Below are 16,122 nucleotides of genomic sequence, written 5' to 3'. Positions count from 1 at the left end.
GGGACACCAAACAAACCCAAAAATGTGAGATTTTGGAACCTCAAGCTCCATTTAAAAGGGAAGAAGATAAACATAGGATTTGAACTACGTATTTAACTTCTGAAATGAGGTTTAAATCTCCAGCTTCACTTGTAGATGTGCACCTAACAATTACTGTACAATATTGACTTGTTGAACTTGACTGCGCCTATGCATATTCAACTAATCCTCAAAAAATTAGAGCATGAGTACACAGGAATGCACGTGAACCTATGCACACTCTTGAGAGTGAGTACATAACTCGTCCGTTCGAAATACTTTTGCTTGGATTAATTTTTCCAGTGTCAAATATTATAATAACTTGCTTATCGAGATCAGTATAAGTCGATTCAGACACTACCATTTAAAAAAAAGTCCCAAAATATGACTACACGTGAACTTACGCTCTACGATGCCCTTGAAAGTGAATATATCACTCGTCCAGTTCGAAATATTTTTGCTTGAATCAATTTTCGAAATATTTTTGCTTGAATCAATTTTCCCCAGAATCAAATCTTTTGATAACTTGCTTATTAGACGAGTACAAGTCGACCCAAACACTATCGTCTTAAAAAAAATAAAAAATAAAAATATATATATATATAATGCAACATATGCCAACCCCCTCCCCCACCCACCTTAACCATGTAAAACCCTCCAATCCCCCAACAACAATTTCAAACTCCAACCTAAACCCCCCATTACCCCGCTCTCCTCTTAAAACAAACAAAAACAAAACCCAAAACACACACAAAACACTGTGTGGAAAAAAGAAAAAGAAACACTCACAACAGTCTCTTTCACAACTCTCAAAGATTCCTCTTTTTCTTAATCACAAAGCAAAAAAAAGAATAAAAACTAAAGCCATTCAATCAAAAACCCTAAATCCCCAAATTTGAAATATTCATTTATGTCATCTAAACCTAATAATAGCTCTAATTCCGATGCAGGATTTAATTGCTCATTTTCAATGGCATCATCATCCGGGTCAAAACCGGGTTCGGATATTCCGGGTCGATCATCAAGGAGGAAACCTAGATTAGTGAAGATGAGGAAACAATCGGGGTTTAATCGGGTTGACCCGGTTTCTAAGAGCTCGGATCATAGCAGTGAAGGTAGTAGTAGTAGTACTGGTAAGAGTGATTTTACTTTGAATACTGATTTGGAAAGTTTAGGTGCTATTTTTGGTGCTAATAAGAGTGATATTGCTAAGAATGCTAATTTGGAGAGTTTAGGTGCTAATAAGAGTTTTTTTTTTTTTTTACTTTGAATACTAATTTGGGAAGTTAAGTTGCTGTTTTTAGTGCTAATAAGAGTGATTTGCTAGGAATACGAATTTGGAAACTTTAGGTTTAAGAGTGATTTTGCTGTGAATACGAATTTGGAAAGTTTAGGTGCTACTTTTGGTGCTAATAAGAGTGATTTTACTTTGAATGCTCAGTTTCCAGAAAAAATATAGTGATTTTACTTAATACTAATTTGGAAAGTTTAGCTTTGAGAGTGATTTTGCTGTGAACATGAATTTGGAAAGTTTTGGTGCTAATAAGAGTGATTTTACTTTGAAAGCTACTCCCTTTATCCATTTTTACATGTATACTACAAAATTGTCGTCCATTTTTACTTGTCCAGTTTGGAAAACTGATAATATACCATTTCATACCTATTTTACCCTTATTAATTATTGAGTTGAAAAGTTTAAGGAATTCTTAGCGGCTGCACAACTTTTAAAGTATGTTTTATTGATTAGGGGTGATATAGTAAAATTGTCATTCTGTTTATGGCTCCTTCAAGGGGAGTGCCAAGTCAATACGGTACAAGTAAAAATGGACGGAGTGAGTAATTTGGAAAGTTCAATAGCTGTTTTTAGTGCTAATAAGAGTGATTTTGCTGTGAATACGAATTTGGAAAGTTTAATTGGTGTTTTTAGTGCTAAGAAGAGTGATTTTTCTTTGAATACGAATTTGGAGAGTTTAGGTGGTGTTTTTGGTGCTAATAAGAGTGATTATACTTTGAATACTAATTTGGAAAGATTAATTGCTGTTTTAGTGCTAATAAGAGTGATTTTACTTTGAATTCTAATTTGGAAAGTTTTAGGTGCTATCTTTGGTGCTAATAAGAGTGATTTTACTTTGAATACTAATTTGGAAAGTTTAATTGCTGTTTTAGTGCTAATAAGATTGATTTTACTTTGAATTCTAATTTGGAAAGTTTTAGATGCTATCTTTGGTGCTAATAAGAGTGAATTACTTTGAATACTAATTTGCAAAGTTTAATTGCTGTTTTTAGTGCTAATAAGAGTGATTTTGCTGTATATTTAGGGGCAATGTTGAACAAAAATAATGGAGAATCTAATGTGGAGCGAATGGGGGGCTGTAGAATTGGAAAAAGTGGTAATGAGGGTTTTGTTTTTGGTTTGGACTCAAATTTGGAGAATTTGGGTTTTGTTTTTGGAGCTAATAATACCAGTAGCTTGAAGTTTAACTCGAAGATGAAGAATGCTGGTCGACCAAATAAGAACAGTAGGGCATCCTATTTGAATGTGTCTAATAAGGAGCCTGACTGTAGTGAGAGCAATAGTAATTCGAAGTCGAAATTGGAATTTGGACAAAGGAAGTCTAGTGGAAATGTAGGACAACCACAAGTTGATGAGGTCAAGAATTGCTCGAGCGAATCTCATAAAAATGAGCAGTCCAGTACATTGCAATCAGATAAATTAAAAGCTAACTTTGTGTTTGGTGCTAGTAAACATAACTTTGACTTAGGGAACAGAGTGTGTAATAAAGATGAAGCACACAGGGGAGCAGAGTCTCAGGGTTCAAAATTCAATGACACTTCTGTTTTTGGGTATGGCATCAAAGGGAAGAACAAAGAGAATGAAAATGGAAAAGTTGCTGAAGATGTGGAGAATTTTGATAGGGAAAAGACCCACAATCAGAATGGTTGTTGGAATGCCCAAAAAAGTGGCTTGGAGGCTGATGGGAAGCTCAAGTTTGCTTCAAGTAGTAGGAATACTGTAGACACTGATTTACCAAAAAACCCCATTTTTAAACTCTCTGATGAGATGAGTTCATTGAACATTGGCCATTCAGCACCAGTTAGTGGTGCTGAGAAGACCAACAATATAAATGAGAACTCACGTGTCAACATCCAGAATGTATTTGTGTTTGGATTTAACCAAAATACTTCGAACGTTTCAACTGAAAGCGGTGCTTGTAATTCTTGTGATCAGCCGATGGATGTCAATGTAAACGATCCTGGTAGTAGCTCTGGTTTTGATAAAGCTGATACAATTGATGGAGCACCAAATGCCAGGAAAGCTTGTGCATCTGAAATTGATGAAAATTTTGTTAGTTCATTAAAGGGAAGTAAGGAGAAAAGAATGCCTGGAGAAACAGTGCATACTAATGCCAAGTTTGGTCTTTCCAGTGAGCAAATAAATTCATTTAGCTTCTCTGCAGGAACCTCTGGGAAAGAAAATCAGCCAATAAATTTTAACAGTGAGACTGGTGCCTCGAGTGAATTGCTGCAGAATAATCTAAATAGTAACATGGAGAGGGATAAGATGCCGTTTCCATTATTTACACCAGAGAGTTTTGGATCCCAGCAGAAAGTTGACACCCCCGAAGAACCTTCCGGCCTTCAAGCTGAGAAGAAGGATGAATTCAGCTTTTCAAGCACACCATTTACACCTGGGAAGCCCTTTTTTGATTTTAGTGCATCTAATTCAAATAAATCGTTTTCTTTTACTGCTAATTCATTTTCCGGAGTAAATGAAAAGTTGGGTTGTGGAACAAGTAGCAGATTGAGGGACAAAAAAGTGAAAAAGAAGAAGTCATTGAGGCAAGAAACCTTGGTACAACGGTTAGCTGCTGATTTGTCTAACGAAAACAGTTCCACGCACAATAATGGGTCTCCTGGATGTGGTTCACCTATGGATTTTTCACCATATCAGGATACAAAGTCTTCTACATCTGCTGATAATTCTACCGGGGCAACTGAAACCAAGGAGGATGTGGTTGCTGCCAAAGACACACCTGTTTTCAATGACTCTCAGAAGAAATGTGGAGAAGGAAATGAGAAATTTTCTGGGACTGATTCTGGAACGGACTCTGATACTCGGAGAGATTTTAGTTCCTATACTTCACCCTCTGCAAAAGATGGGTTATCATCCATAAGGCGCCAATATAGGAAAAAATACAAATTGAAAGTTGACAGTGGTTCAAACAACTTAAATTACAGAAAAGTCGAGTTCTCCTCCGATGCAGCTCAACATTCTTCCTTTGGTTGTAAAAGTTCAGCAGACGTCCCAAGTGGAGTTACATCTCATATGAGAAATAAAGGTATACATGTATCTAAAGCTGATGAAGACCATGGGATGCTGGGGCTCACTGACCGTGAAGCCAGTGAAAAGTGGCGGATCAGGTGCTAATATCTTTGAGTTACTCTTTGGTGAATTGCTATGCATTTTCATGATTTCCTTTGAGCTTTTGGTTTTCACTTTCGCTGCAATAATTTCATCATTATGGCTGTTCTTTGGCTTTTTCTTGAACAATCACATTCTGACATTGAGCATTATGAACTTGTCCTTCGTATTTACAAAGATTTTATCTGTATCAGGGGAAACCAAGCCTATAAGGCTGGAAATCTTTCGCAAGCTGAGGATTTATACACCAAGGGTATTAAATCAGTCTGTGCTACAGAAATTTCAGGCTCTTGCCTGGAGCCTGTTTTGTTATGCTACAGCAACCGAGCTGCCACACGAATGTCGCTGAGAAGGATGAGGGAAGCCATCAGTGATTGTGCATCTGCAGCTGCCTTAGACCCTCACTTTCTTAAAGTAAAGCTACGAGCAGCAAAGTAAGGGCGGTACATGTGGCTTCTGATGTCTCTAACATGAATATTCCATATCTAACACTGATAGAAAAGTCTACCTTTTTCATTAGAAAATACTGATAGAAAATGTTGAAGACATAATTAGGTAAATAAAAATGTGCTCTTTCTAACAACTTAAGCTTTTAGATGAGATGGTCACACACTCCAACATGGTATTAGAGCAGACAAAGGTTCTGGATTTAATCTGGTGCCAACTAATTTGTTTTTATCCTGTCTGGAGAAAAATTAAAAAAATGAGGGCTACTGATATCATTAGGTGTGTTCTTTTACGAGACTGTTATCTTTTCCTTCTTGTGTGAATTATTTGTTGACAAACTTATATATCTTGACAATGTTTGGATGCCAGTTGTTATCTGCTTCTTGGTGAGGTTGAAGAAGCAATTAAGTATTACAACAATTGCTTGGAATCAAGAATTAATTTGTGCCTGGATAGGAGAATTACAATTGATGCAGCAGAAGGCTTGCGAAAAGCACAGGTGACCAATTTTTGCTTTTCCCGTGTAATTAATGCTCCCACCAGTCCCAGTGCTTCCCTATTTCTTTGAATGGCAAACTTTTCCGAATTCCATTAATTCAAAATAATGTAGACTACTACTTGTATATGTGTCCTTAATCTTGGCGTGAATTCTTCTCATCTAATTACTATACTTTTTCACCTATGAAAAACTTCCCCAACTGTAATTTGACTCTTATTGTTAAACTTTTCCTTCTTAATCGACGTGCTAGTCAAACTAGGTTTATCAAATTCGAGCGGAGAATGTTCGTGGGGTTGTTTGTTTTAGAATAGTGATGATCTCTGCAAACCTTAAATTCTTCTTCCGGAATGCCTAAATACGGTTCAAAGGAAAAGATGCTTCATCAATAAGATTAGAAGCTATTGATAATGAGTTATACTGGGTCTAATTAAGGAAAAAAAAAGGGGGGGGGGGGAGTTATATTGGGGTTGTGAAGCATGTGGGTGTCTGCGGACGTAGTTTCAGAGATTCAACATTGTTGACAAGGAGCTTGACTTGCTAAATTTGTAACATGTCCCTAAGCTACTGTGGTTATTCTGTACAGATTTCTGCATAGCTCTGTTGGCACAATACATCAATAATCTTCTTTCCTGAGGTGCCTCTTGACTGCAGCTATTAAAAAGATCTTGATGAAGATAAGCCCTGATTTCATGACATTGAAAGAAATATTACAATATCACACTCTATCCTATTTTATGAATTTCACCAGTTATTGCAAAATACTTTCGGGCATATTTGTTGGGAAAAATTTTCAGGACAGACACGCTAAGTGATGAAGAGATGTGAGCAATAGCTTTTCTTTTTCTTTTACTGATAAAAATATAGCTTTCTTATTGTTTAATACTCTATAGGTAAATCTGGTAAAGAAAATTGCCCTTCTTTATAATAAATTTTGGTTCCTTTAGGGTTGTTTTGTTGGGTAACAAGTTATACCGGGAATATAATGAGGGGATTATAATACGGGAATCAAATAATGATGGGATTATTTAGTGAATATACTTTTATTGCTAGGTGTTTGGTTCATTGGAAAAAAAATGAAATACACGGTGTATAATAATCTAAATATATATGTTTGGTTTAACTGGATAAATATGGATAATCTTTTATTCCAATTTTAACCTTGTCTTTCCTAAAAGAATTTGGGATAAAAGCCTGGGAGAAGGACAAATGTGTGATTTTGTTGTTTTAATCCCCAGATCGTTATCCTGCATAGAGTTGCTACAAAAATAATATTGTCTTGGTGAACTTCTGATTGGCTTATTTATTGGTGGCAGAAAGTATCTGAACATATGCATCGGTGTGCTGAACTTTTGCAACAAAGAACTGCAGATGCAGCAAAAAATGCACTTGGAATTACCAATGAAGCCTTGTCTATCAGCTGCTATTCAGAAAAGTTACTTGAAATGAAAGGAGAGGCTCTTTGCAAGGTCTTTTCTATGATTAAGTTTTGAATATCTTTTCTTTTTAAACTAGGTAACTTACAAAACATTAAAACTGATGCAACTAGGTTCTGAATTCTGTGTGTCATTGCTGTAATATTCTACAGCTGCAGATGTATAATGAAGTGATTGAGCTGTGCGAAAATTCTCTTGATATTGCTGAAAAGAACTTTACTTCTGACTTTGCAAACTTAGATGATCTCAATAGCAAAAGCTCCTCTTTGAGGCTTTGGAGATGGCACCTTAAGTCCAGGTCGCACTTCCATCTTGGAAAGCTTGAGATGGCCCTTGACTTAATTGAGAAACAAGAGCAAATGGTTTCTGTTGGGAAAAGGTAAGCCTGAACTTGAAGCATGTTCAACTCTCTTCCTCTTCTCCTTGATTTCAGGAATGATATTTGAGTATTTTGCTCTACCTTTCTGTAGATCTGAAAACATGACCCAGGAATCATCTTCTCTAGCAGCCACTATTCGTGAACTTTTGCATCGCAAGGTATGTTATTTGTTATTTTAGGATTCTATCTGGTATTGGGTTGACCAAAATAACTGACTGTTAGTTCCTCGTCTTTTCAGTTGTCTGTTTCTTGTTAGTGGGTCTTTCAGTTTGATTCTATTTCAACTAGCTTTTCTGAAGTAATTTATTGTTTTCCTTTCTTAAACCAGAAAGCCGGAAACGAGGCATTTAAGTCTGGAAAATATATGGAAGCTATTGAACATTATACTGCAGCTATATCCAGCAGTGTTGAGTCGCGTCCTTTTGCAGCTATCTGTTTCTGCAATCGAGCTGCTGCTCACCAAGCTCTTGGTCAAATTGTTGACGCCATTGCAGATTGCAGTCTTGCCATTGCTCTTGACAAGAACTACACAAAGGTTTGTTTGCAAGCATGCTTTTTGGTTTTCTGTTTCTAACTATCTTCAATAACCTCAGATAAGTTCCCTATTTTTTTATTTTTTTTTAAATGAAACCTTAAAATAAGGCGTCAGTAAGTATATTGTCAATGGGACCTAATAGATCTGGATGGTTTACAATCTGTTAAGCTGTCTAAATGCAGGAGGACAGAGTAACAGTGCTAGCCATTGTAAGGCCTTTGCTATGTTTCCACGTCTTCACCTTGTTAGACATTATCGGGCGGAGTTAGCAGTCATCACTCCTACAAAGGAGCAAGTATTGGCCTGGTGGTAATTGGCTTGAGCCTTGGGGTGCTCCCTTTCAAGGTCTCAAGTTCGAAACCCACTGGGTGCAAACAATTTCTGAGGGCCATCGGACTGGGGTAAAACCCTGAATTACCCGTGGTGCACTTGCGGGAAACTCCTTGCCGAGGGCCTGTGCACCCCCGGGATTAGTCGGGGCTCAAAGAGACCCGGACACCCGGTGCTTAATCAAAAAAGAGAATGAATACAATTCAGCGAGAACTTTCTCTTCCAACATGTGTATGTTGGGTTCTATGGAGAGAAAGGAATTCTAGGTGTTTTCAGGGCAAAACAATCACTGACACTGTGCATGAGATGAAATATAAGTGTCTGTTATGCTAGCTTTTTGGTGTAAACTCCAGGATGTATATGAGATACGCAAAATGATATACGTCATTAACTCGTTTCAGGAATAGGTTCTTTTGTATAGAGTTTATCCTCTTCTTCTGTTATTTTTCCGTAGGGGACTGCCCAACCCTGTACTTCCCAATGTGTCTGGTTTTGATCCTATTTATAAAATCTATTGTGTACTGACCAATTAAAAATTACTTTTGTAACACCCCTCCCCCTCCCCCCTCCCCCCCTCCCCAAACCCAAAAAAAATAAAAAATAAATAAATAAAACATCAAAATTAATTTGAATGGAAAATTTAGGAACATAAGATTTTTTCAGTTGCTGTCAGTTTCTGTATTCTAGAAAGCTAACTTTGTACATTACATCCTTCTCTCCTCCCAAAATCAGCAAAAGTAATGTAAAGATAGCAGTAGACCTTCAGGGTCACCATTTCTAAAGAAGCCAACTCGCTACATGACTTCCCAATCGCTAAGGTACTTAAAAGAAAAAGATTTTACTGCTACTGTTAGGTGACTGTTCGAAAAGATGCTCCATAGATTGTTTCATCGTGGGGCGGCCAGAACTGTTGTAAGAGCCTGCTGGACAATTAAGCTCAAAAGGCCATGCCTGGAACACACGTTCTCTCTTCTTTTTTTCCTCCTGAAAGTTCTCAACTATAAAGGAAAAGTAGAAAAAGAGGACAGCATCATCATATTTTATATTTGATTTAAGAATTGCTTTTCATGTAGATTTTCTAGTACGAATTTTCCATTAGTATAATTCATTTATCCTGTGCCATGTTTCAGAGCATCACCCTGAGCTTGTGATTTCCAGCTAGCAAACTAAAATATTTAGTATCATTCTCTATTAATAATTTACTAGTTCTTTCTAATCTTTAGTTATTCATGTTATATTATATTTTTCATGTTATTTTTCACCTTGGTTTTTGTGAATCTATGTTTTGAAACAAACAGCCAAAGCTCTCAGCCTCTTCGTCTGCAGGGCATAGAATAAAAACAATTTATTGTGTCTCCACTATTTAAACACTGATCAACATAAACAGCAGAATATTTTTCGAAGTACGGTATTTAACGTTTTCAGTTAGGTTGACATGCTGTATCACTTTGTGGAAAATAACTTTAAAAGGTAAAAATAGTAATATTTGCGAAAGCTGTGGTGTCAGTTAAGACATAAGATTTTAAGTCAGTTGTAGTTTATCATGGATGCTCCTACTCTTGATTTACACCACAAATTTGGTGTTGATATTGTTATTGGGAGCTGCTCCTTGAGACTGTAACATTAATTATGCTGTCCATACTGTAACAGTCATCCTAGTCATTTTGTGTCTTAAGTGAACTTTTACCTGATCTGCTCGGTCTTCTGAATTTGGCAGGCTGTTTCAAGGAGGGCTACCTTACATGAGATGATAAGGGACTATGGGCATGCTGTAAATGATCTTGAGAGGCTCATATACCTTCAGGAAACTCAATCACAACAAAGGACTCAACGATCTGAGGCGCTAGATAAGTCAAATGGAAGCAGTGCTAAAGACGCAAAGCGAACTCGTCGGCAGCTTTCGTCAATTCAAGAGAAGGCCAAAAAAGGAACGTCATTGGATCTTTATCTTATTTTGTAAGTTCAAATCATTCCAATTACCATTGAATTTGTTCATTGATATGATTTGATAAACCGAAAAACTTTCCAACAAAAATAAATGAATTTAACGTAGTCTGTATGTGGCTTGTCATTCTTTACTGTTATTTAACATTCCATCCTTTCCTAGTCAAATTTCCTTGTTTCTCCACTGTCCCTGTTTCTCACTTTCTTGTACTTGAACTCATATAATATAATTCCTTTGTCTCGTGTATTGTTCTTTTTTCACTATTTCAGGTCTAATTTTAGCCAATTTTAATTGTAATCTTGCATGATTCATTATAATAGTGGTGTCCACTATTGTATCAATCCAGTCCCATAGAGTGGTGTCTGGAAGAAGGAACGCTGTGATAAACATTTTTGTGATGGTCCTAAAGATTCTATTTTATGCAATAAGAAAGACCTTTGTACCATAGAAAAAACCTACTGGCTACTGAATATTTGTATCTAGTCTGTGAGAATGCATGCTCTGCTTTTATGCGGGTGGTGCAGTACTGATACGAACTGTGCATTATCTTTTTTGCATTTGATGTAGTGTTACCTCTCTTTCGGTAAAGAAGGTGTCCTCTGTTAAACTTTGACTATTCCAAGTTGAGAAACTGGTTACTCTACATTGAAATCTACCAGATTCACATGGTCAATGTTTCTGACCTGAAGATCTTGCATCTGGTAGATGATACTCTGGTGTTGTGGTTAGGTAGAGCTGGTGTATTCCTCTTGTAACCTTTGCTCCCTGAACATCTGTGAAATATTTTTATGCATTCGAGATATTAGTGATGTTAAATCTCTTTGGCAGGGGAATCAAGTCATCTGATACAGAATCTGACATCAAGAAGGCATATAGGAAAGCAGCCCTCAGACATCATCCTGACAAGGTAAGTCTCAAGCTTTTTGGAGTTCAGAGGTTGAATTAATATTCGATAGTGTACTCATTATATTGTTTATGTAGGCGGGTCAAATTTTGGCAAGGAGTGATGCTGCGGATGATGGAGGCTTGTGGAAAGAGATCTCTGAGACCATTCGCAATGATGCTGATAGGCTATTCAAGTTGATTGGGGAAGCATATGCTGTTCTCTCAAATTCCGACAAGGTACACTTACGTATGATTAAATTTTCATTCTTTCTGCTCAAAAAAATTGATCATATGCTTTTCCAGCACTCTGCCATCTTAATAGTTTTTGCAAGCTGCATGTCTATACCATGCAGATATAGACTTTAACATCCGGTAGAATATTCTTAATGATTATGTCGTTAAAAAGCAAGAGAATCTATAAGAACATTCTGTAGAATATTCCACAGGATCGCAACTGTTAAGGAAACTTACCTTATTGCCAAAACTCCTAAGTGAAGCCAATTGTATGATGCTCTAACATATTCATAAGAAACTTCCCTCCTGTTTCATATGGTATTAGAGCCTGTACGATGCTGGTAGAGAGATAAATAGCTTTCATCTACTAGTAAAAATCTTGTGCCGGAAGTCTTCTGAATCTTAGCTCCAGCTGTGTGCGCCTTGCATGCTTCAAGTACCATTAATTTGTCTTAAGTTTGATATCTCATTGGTCCTAGTCAGCTGACTTGTTAAGTTAGCACTCACTTGTTTCTAGTGGACATTCTGTATTAGCTAGCTTGTCAAATTATTTTTTGTCAATTGACCAACCAAGTCAGCAATCAAGTATTTGTGTGTCATTTCATCATCAAATTGCTGTTCAGCACCATGTATTACCAGTAATATGGTCAAGCTGACAGCTTGCTTGTCTATTTTAATGGTCTAGTCAAGCTGGATAGCGTACACGTGCTTAAGTTCAAGTGTATCTCATGTACTCACGGTAATTACACCATGGCCAAGTTTCATGGTAGTGCCAAGTCAATTTTAGTATGACTGTTATGGAAAGCTCCCATCTCATTGATGTACAATTCCAGTTCCCTTCATTTCCATTGTAGTGTCTCTTTCTCGTGCAAGAATCTTTTTGGCCAGTGCGACTCCTCTGATAGTCCCTCCTCCCTTTTGTATGACCTATTTGTACTTTTCAAGAGTTGAAGAATAAAGAGAGTCTAAATGAATTATGTTATGATAAAGATGTTTGGATAACTAGTTAATTAGTTTGGAAGATATATGTAAAATAATGGTTGAAAATAAAGGAATAAAAAAGTCACATTAAATTCAAAATACTTTTTAATTAGCATTAGTATATAAACATTTGTTTTTGTTTTGATTTTGCCATTTAAAGAAAGATGTATGTTTTTGGGACAAATGAAATGGGGAAGCAGGTAAGTTCCTAACTTCTGTATTATTTCTGCGTTGCAGCGTGCAAATCATGATTTAGAAGAGGAAATGAGGGATGTTCAAAGGGAAAGCACGAGAAACAGCGGTTCTTGCAGACCATCTGATTCTTACTCTTCTCCATTTGAGAGGACCAACTGGTCTAGAAGACAGTCTAACTTTTACAGTTCTCCATTTGGTAAAAGCAGTACTAGGCACTATGGGCAGGAGTATTGGAGAACCTATGGAGAATCACATCCCCGATGGTAAAAGATATGCATCTCTACATATCTGTAGAATTAGAGATGGTGCCTGCCGCCCTGTACAAAGGGAGCTTTTATTAGTTCAGCACCTGCTTGTCCAGTGGAGCTGTCGGAGGATAATTGGCACTAAGAGCCATATATTTATGAAGTCGAAGTCAATATTTGCTTGGAAAGGTCATTAAAGAAGTTGCAAAGCCATGCTTTTGGTTGGAACTCTGTAGTAAACACATCTGCAATGTTGCAAAGCACTTCTGCAGGACATTCAGTGACTCCGGTCAAAGAGGAAATGCCTATTTCCTTGAACCTGTTATTTGATATCGTGGGGTTAGTTGTGGTAAGAGGTCTGCAGGCCGTGTAGTATTTAATGTTATCTGTGATTACGTTGTTCTAATAATCCTCAAATGACACTGTTTGTCTGTTCAACCGAAGTTTCAACTGGTTGATATTGAGAATAATGGTCACACCATCAACTTGCAGGAGTAGCTGGCTTTTGTGGTGCCCAGAAATGTTCAAACAGGAGATTATTTTTTGCGTAAATGTCACTTGCTGCATGCCATGCAGCAATTATTTCTGATGTATATCTTTTTGTAATTATACTACACATTCTGGTCAGTGGTTAATTTAGAAAAAATCCATTTTTTCAATCTTTTGGTTGCTTAGCATTTGAAGTCCTAATATTATGTTTTAGAAGGTACTTCTGTCTTATCGAGTTGTACTTGTTACCGATGCGCATGGCAGTTCAACTGTGTTTTATTTGGTTGAACCATTGGACAATCTATTTCTGGGATTCCTTCTATCTCAGTCAACCTCTTTATAGCTCTATGAATGGATGGGATCGGCTTGGAAAATGGAAAGATTTGTACAAGTTATATGTTCCGTCACCACTTTGTGGAAAATCATTAGGTATGAATATGCTAGATACTTGTGACACAATTGGTGGAATAGTATCTCTCACCCCAAAAGGCATGTTTTTTGTTACCGACACTTTTTCTCAAGGAACTAATAAGTTGGAACGAACATCACTCATCAGCAGAAATGGAATCACCTTTTGCCAATCTTGGTTGATCGGAAGTATAGTCCTCTTTGGTAGGTACCGTTAAAACTTTTCATTTTTTTGCGCGGATTGCCCTTCTTTTGGGGCGGTTTTTAAATTTTGCCCCTCATATTTGTGGTTTTTAAATTATGCCCCCTCATATTGCTGGTCTTTAATTTTTGCCTTTCGCGTTGCAACCCTGAGCGTTCACGCAGAAATCATGAGGTTCTAGGTTCGAACCCCTGCTCAAGCATAAATTAAAAAAAAAAATTGCAAGACAAGGTTGGGGTCGCGTGTATGCCGGACCTGGCATACACTTATTAAGGAATTACCAAAATTATGCCGGACCCGGCATACTCATGCCTTATGGGCAGACTGGCATAAGTATGTCGGGTCCGACATAACTTTGACAAATCCTTAACAAGTTTATGCCGGGTTCGGCATACTTATAAGCAAACTTTTAGTTAACTTAACTAAAAGTCTTTTCCTAGTTATGCCTTATGGGACAGACTTTTAGTTAAGGCACAACTAAAAGTATGCCCCATAAGGCATAACTAAAAGTATGCCCCATAAGGCGGAATTTTTCCTTAAGGCATAACTAAAAATTTATTTTATAAGACAAAGTCTATGTCTTAAGGAAAAGTTATGCCTTATGGAGCATACTTTTAGTTATGCCATAACTAAAAGTATGCCCCATAAGACATAACTAGGAAAAGACTTTTAGTTAAGGCTTAACTAAAAGTTTGTCCATAAGTATGCCGGACCCGACATAAACTTGTTAAGGATTTGTCAAAGTTATGCCGGACCCGGCATACTTATGCCAAGTCTGCCCATAAGGCATAAGTATGCTGGGTCCGGCATAACTTTGGTAATTCCTTAACAAGTGTATGTCGGTGGGGGCATGGCGAAATTTAAACTCTGCCTTGCGAATTATTTTACAATTTTTGACTGAGTGGGGGTTCGAACCTGGAACACATGGGTTTTAGCCGAAGGGCAAAATTTAAAGATTTCAAATATGAGGGACAAAATTTAAAGACCACCCCAAAAGAAGTGCGAATTGCCCAGAATTGCCCAAAACTTTTCATACTGAGAATTTTATGGCACGAACTGAGCCTCATAATGGACTCTTTACAATACGAATTAGTCAGGCCTGTGTTGTACTCTTTCCAATGGGGCAATTTACCCGATTGTCCTTATTCGGGGGTAGTCTTTAATTTTTGTCCCTGAAATTAGTGGTTTTTAATTTTGGCCTTCACTAAAACCCCTTGGTTTCGGGTTCAAATACTCACTCAGTCAAAAAAAAAAAATCGCAAGGTAGAATTTGGATTCATAAGACAAACCTCTCTATCTTAAGGCAGAGAGTTTGACTGCAAACTCTACTCAAGGCAGAGTTTTGCCAGGCAAATTCTACCTTAAGGCAGAGTCAGTGAACGTCTTGAAACTTAGTAAGACAAGACAATTCACTGAATAGTTTTTGGCTCTACCGGAGGATCTGAAATCAACGTGTAACTGTGTATTGGGGGTACAGAAAGAGTCCTTTTTCTTTACAGTCGTATCTACTGTGATGAAAGGTATGATCCACGCATATTCATATGTTTGTTCTATAAAAAAGTTTTGAATTCTTAGTTAATTGTTTCCAATTTGCCAGATCTTACCTCTTTTGAAAGGCGTCAATAAAAAGTCAAAATATGGACTAACTTAAACAAATTTAAAGCTTAAATTGATTTTTTCCTCTGTGCATCTCTGTGATGGGTAAATCTCCATAAAAAAGGGACAACTTTCATGTAGTTTGTGATTGGTTTACCAAAGACAAAAATGATTTATTTGATATTATGCCTTCAGGCATAAGACAATACTCTACCTTAAGATAGAGGTGCATTAAGGAAAAAAAAAAGGTTTGCATTAAAGCAATTTTTATTTTTTTTACTCAGTTGGAATTTTGCAAAACTCTGCCTTAAGGCCTAACTTTTGTCCAAATAGGCCCAATTTTGCTATGAAACTCTGTCTTGCGATTTTTTTTAATTTCTTATTGAGCCGGGATTCGAACCCCAAATCTTATGGTATTAGGCGAAGGATAACAATTAAAGATTAGCAATTTGAGGGGCAAAATTTAAAGACCAATGCCTTTGAAGGGCAATCCGCACAAAAAAAAAAAAATTACAATATGAATCTGAATTTGTCGAGTTAGTGAGTTTCTAACACTGGATGGTTAAAAAGAAACTTCTTAATGAGCATTTAAAACTTTATATAAGAGGAGCTTCCAGCCAATTACAATTACTCAAGCCTTTACCTTGTGATGAAAACAGGAACATTTACAAAGAAAACGTTATAAGCAAGAAACTGTGGAAAAAGAAACGAGTCTTTTTCTTCACCTTCTCATATTACGAGCTCCTTGACCCACCAAAATATTAATATTAAAATGACCACAAAATGTTAGTATAAAAATTCAAATTAAGCACCAGTTAACAAACTCACTCGTAATATCAGAGGCGTTGGGACATGATTTTGTTGAGTTGAAAGAAGAA

General features: G+C 36.9%; 1 protein-coding gene across 5 annotated transcripts; it reads left to right on the top strand.

Moving 5' to 3' along the window:
* The first annotated feature begins 651 nt into the window (after positions 1 to 651).
* On the top strand, positions 652 to 13,208 carry LOC132614857 (uncharacterized). Of its 5 annotated transcripts, XR_009572468.1 has the most exons (13): positions 652 to 1,157; positions 2,337 to 4,440; positions 4,636 to 4,875; positions 5,258 to 5,387; positions 6,701 to 6,853; positions 6,973 to 7,199; positions 7,291 to 7,357; positions 7,528 to 7,734; positions 9,782 to 10,020; positions 10,838 to 10,916; positions 10,991 to 11,131; positions 12,347 to 12,898; positions 13,042 to 13,208. XR_009572468.1 is itself a non-coding variant. In XM_060329411.1 (12 exons), exons 1-12 carry the CDS (start codon positions 929 to 931, stop codon positions 12,569 to 12,571), a joined length of 4,017 nt encoding a protein of 1,338 aa, XP_060185394.1. In that variant the 5' UTR covers positions 652 to 928; the 3' UTR covers positions 12,572 to 13,208. The 5 variants fall into 5 exon arrangements, 4 of the variants coding, with proteins under 4 accessions (XP_060185394.1, XP_060185393.1, XP_060185392.1 ...); XM_060329411.1 differs by having other exon boundaries at positions 652 to 1,133; positions 12,347 to 13,208; XM_060329410.1 differs by having other exon boundaries at positions 652 to 1,136; positions 12,347 to 13,208.
* Positions 13,209 to 16,122: the final 2,914 nt, after the last annotated feature.

Source organism: Lycium barbarum, chromosome 10 (genome assembly GCF_019175385.1).
Source record: "Lycium barbarum isolate Lr01 chromosome 10, ASM1917538v2, whole genome shotgun sequence".
In the NCBI taxonomy this organism is placed as follows: Eukaryota; Viridiplantae; Streptophyta; class Magnoliopsida; order Solanales; family Solanaceae; genus Lycium; species Lycium barbarum.
The sequence above is the reverse complement of the archived record's forward strand: the minus strand, read 5'-3'. Positions and strand labels throughout refer to the sequence as shown.

Coding starts and splice junctions, on each gene's coding strand:
- LOC132614857 (XM_060329408.1), top strand. CDS start 929: ATGTCATCTAAACCTAATAATAGCTCTAATTCCGATGCAGGATTTAAT. Junction 4,876..5,257: donor GTAAAGCTACGAGCAGCAAA/GTAAGGGCGGTA, acceptor TTTGGATGCCAG/TTGTTATCTGCTTCTTGGTG. Junction 10,917..10,990: donor TCAGACATCATCCTGACAAG/GTAAGTCTCAAG, acceptor TTGTTTATGTAG/GCGGGTCAAATTTTGGCAAG.